This window comes from Austrofundulus limnaeus, unplaced genomic scaffold, assembly GCF_001266775.1.
Source record: "Austrofundulus limnaeus strain Quisiro unplaced genomic scaffold, Austrofundulus_limnaeus-1.0 Scaffold165, whole genome shotgun sequence".
Taxonomy (NCBI): domain Eukaryota; kingdom Metazoa; phylum Chordata; class Actinopteri; order Cyprinodontiformes; family Rivulidae; genus Austrofundulus; species Austrofundulus limnaeus.
In genome coordinates, this window is record NW_013952567.1 from 347,773 (window position 1) to 350,481 (window position 2,709).

The following is a 2,709-nucleotide window of genomic DNA, read 5'->3' on the forward strand; positions in this document are numbered from 1 at the left end:
TAACTAACTAACTAACTAAATAACTAAATAACTAAATACATACATACATACATACATACATACATACATACATACATACATACATACAAAAAATCTAAGATCACATGTGTTGTATGTTTCAGAAGTATATAAAGAAAAGAAAAAAATACCCTACCTGAAGCTTATTCAAAACATTATGAGCATTACGGAACATGGAAGTCCAAAATGCTAATAAAACACTGCATATTGTTTGCAGATGAGAACTGTTTTAAAGTTCCACAACTAGGAAATGATTGTCTTTCCAAAATAGATTTCAGCTTATTGTAGATAAGAATTGCAAGATCAGTGCTGCTCATAAGATAACATACAAAACAGTCAATATTGTTAACAAAGGCAGCTTGTGAGGTTCTGCAAAAACTCCAAAAGGAAGTTTAAACTTCCATATTTGCAGTAARTTGTGTTTAAATGCGTTTGTAAATTTGCAGTCTGGCTCTGAAACGACAAAAATAAAGAACTTTTATCAGTGTAATGTGCAAACTTGAACAACTTATAAGACTTAGGCAAGTATTTCACATTTGTTGACGTTTTATGTTCTGCTTGACCCATTTTTCCTCTTTGTGCCTGTCTCAGCACTGAGTTCAAACGTCTGAACAGACGCACAGACTTTACCCCAGCTTTAAGTTCTGGTGAATTTCAGTCTTAAAACAAAATCTGTTTTTCAACCTGCGATGCGGAGCAGACAAGATGAATGAGACAAGTGCAAAAGAGAAATTACCACGAATTCAGAGCGACGTTTAACTCTTTTCCTGCCTGACTTTGTGTATGTAATTAAAAGTCTCGGTCGCACAGTTTCGCTTTAAAGCGAAAGTACCGTGAAGTGTCAAACTGGCGTTGATTAAAAGCAGATGAGCGCTGTTCGCTCAAGAAGGTGCGCTGGGACACACACATCTGCGCATCTGTTCGTGCGCCAGTTTTCTGCATTTTTAGTTTAGTTTGCACGAGTTTAGGAATTTGAAAGTTTATCTGAAATACACCAGTCAGTAAAACAAGAGAGAAACAGGACGATGGTTTGGTTTGATCGTTGCCCAATTAGTTTGTTTTTGGTAAAGATGGGAATTACGCACAGTTTGGCACTTTGGCTCGCCTGATTCAGCTTTAATCTCAACGGAACGAGTCGCGCTGTCACCTGAAACCTGCCCGGTTGATGCCGACAATCATGAACGTTGACCCCCAGTCGGGTGCCACCGCGCCGCTGGATCTGAGCACCACTGCGCGAGGGCGCAAGAGGTCCGGGACCCCGGACTTGAGCGTCTGCGCCAAGGACGCAGGTGGGACAGGCGGATCGCCCGCGCCTCCAGCCAGCACGGGCACAGACAGTTCAGAGACCCGCTGCGCCTCGAACCGAGCCGCGCCGGGCTCAGAAACCAACGGGACTCGCAAACGTCACGCCGACGCGTCTCACTCAAAGCTTCCCTTTAGGAAGCGTCCGATTCCCTCCGAACCCGAGGACCACAACCCGGTACCGGCTCCGTCGGTGAGCGGAACCCGCTCCTCTCCGGCGGAGGAGAGGGACCTCACGATTCCGGCTACTCAATGGGAAAAAGCCGCAGATGAATGCAGAGTTGGAGTCACAGTGATCTCGAAGCGGATTGAAGAGGCAGGACAAGTTCCAGAAGGATATCCCTGCTGCCTTTTCCCCATTCTTAACTGTGGTAAGAACTATTTTTTTTATTATTTCTTTTTACCCTCCCCATTTAACTTTTAAATAGCCATAATAAGCAAATTTTGGCAGGTAAATTCTGCAGCATTCTTTTTTTAGTTTGTTATTTTGTTAAAGAAATCAAGTTTAGTCTACTGCTACCCAGGAGTTCATTTGTGTCCATCACTTTAATGGAAAGGTAAGCTACTCATTGCAATGTCATGAAGAGCAATCAAAACAAAATCTGCAATTTTTCGTAATAATATTTAATGTGGCTTTTAATTCAATATGTTTAAGCAAATTCTGTGCCTGGATGCCAACTGTGTACTTTTTTACCTGCCTAAACAACAGAAGTGACTAAAAATATGTCAACAATGATGAAGACCCATTTAGGAATTCTGACCGTTTTGATGATGAAAGTGCAATTATTTACACTTCAAACTGCACCATCTGATTTAGTTAAAAAAACATTTTATGCTTAATTTCATACTTTACTATGAGGACCTTTAACCTCGGGGATTTTGCTCATTTCTGGATCACATCACAGATGCAGTGGAGTCATTGTTGCAGAATCTTGTGCTGAGAAAGTGTCCACTCAGCATTTCTGCAGCCATTCATGCAGTTACAGAAGTATGGCTTTCTGGGTCAACCCATTACTGAATACACATGCACATACACACACACTTTTGTTTTTCAACCCAGTGGGGACTGTGCATTGACTTCCATTCATTTTCTTTAGACTTTATAACCTAACCCTGACCATATACCCTAAAATTAACCTCACAGGTACTTAACTGACCCTAAACTAACCTAAACCTAGGTCCTAAACCTAACCCCCCCACCCGTAATTTGCATTTGGACCCGAGGGGACCGGGCATTGGTCCCCACGATGCACTTTGGTCTCCACGAGGCTGCTTTTTTTGGGAAATTTTTCCCCACTTTGTAGGAAAAACTCACACACACACACACACACACACACACACACACACACACACACACACACACACACACACACACACACACACACACAC

General features: G+C 42.4%; 1 protein-coding gene across 1 annotated transcript in view; it reads left to right on the forward strand.

The window, feature by feature from the left end:
• Positions 1-920: 920 nt before the first annotated feature.
• bcl3 (BCL3 transcription coactivator) overlaps positions 921-2,709 on the forward strand; it is a 22,218-nt gene continuing 20,429 nt past the window's right edge. The window contains exon 1 of the mRNA XM_014017278.1: positions 921-1,691. Within this exon, the coding sequence (XP_013872732.1) occupies positions 1,184-1,691 (508 nt within the window). The 5' untranslated portion in view covers positions 921-1,183. The remainder of the gene's footprint in view (positions 1,692-2,709) is intronic.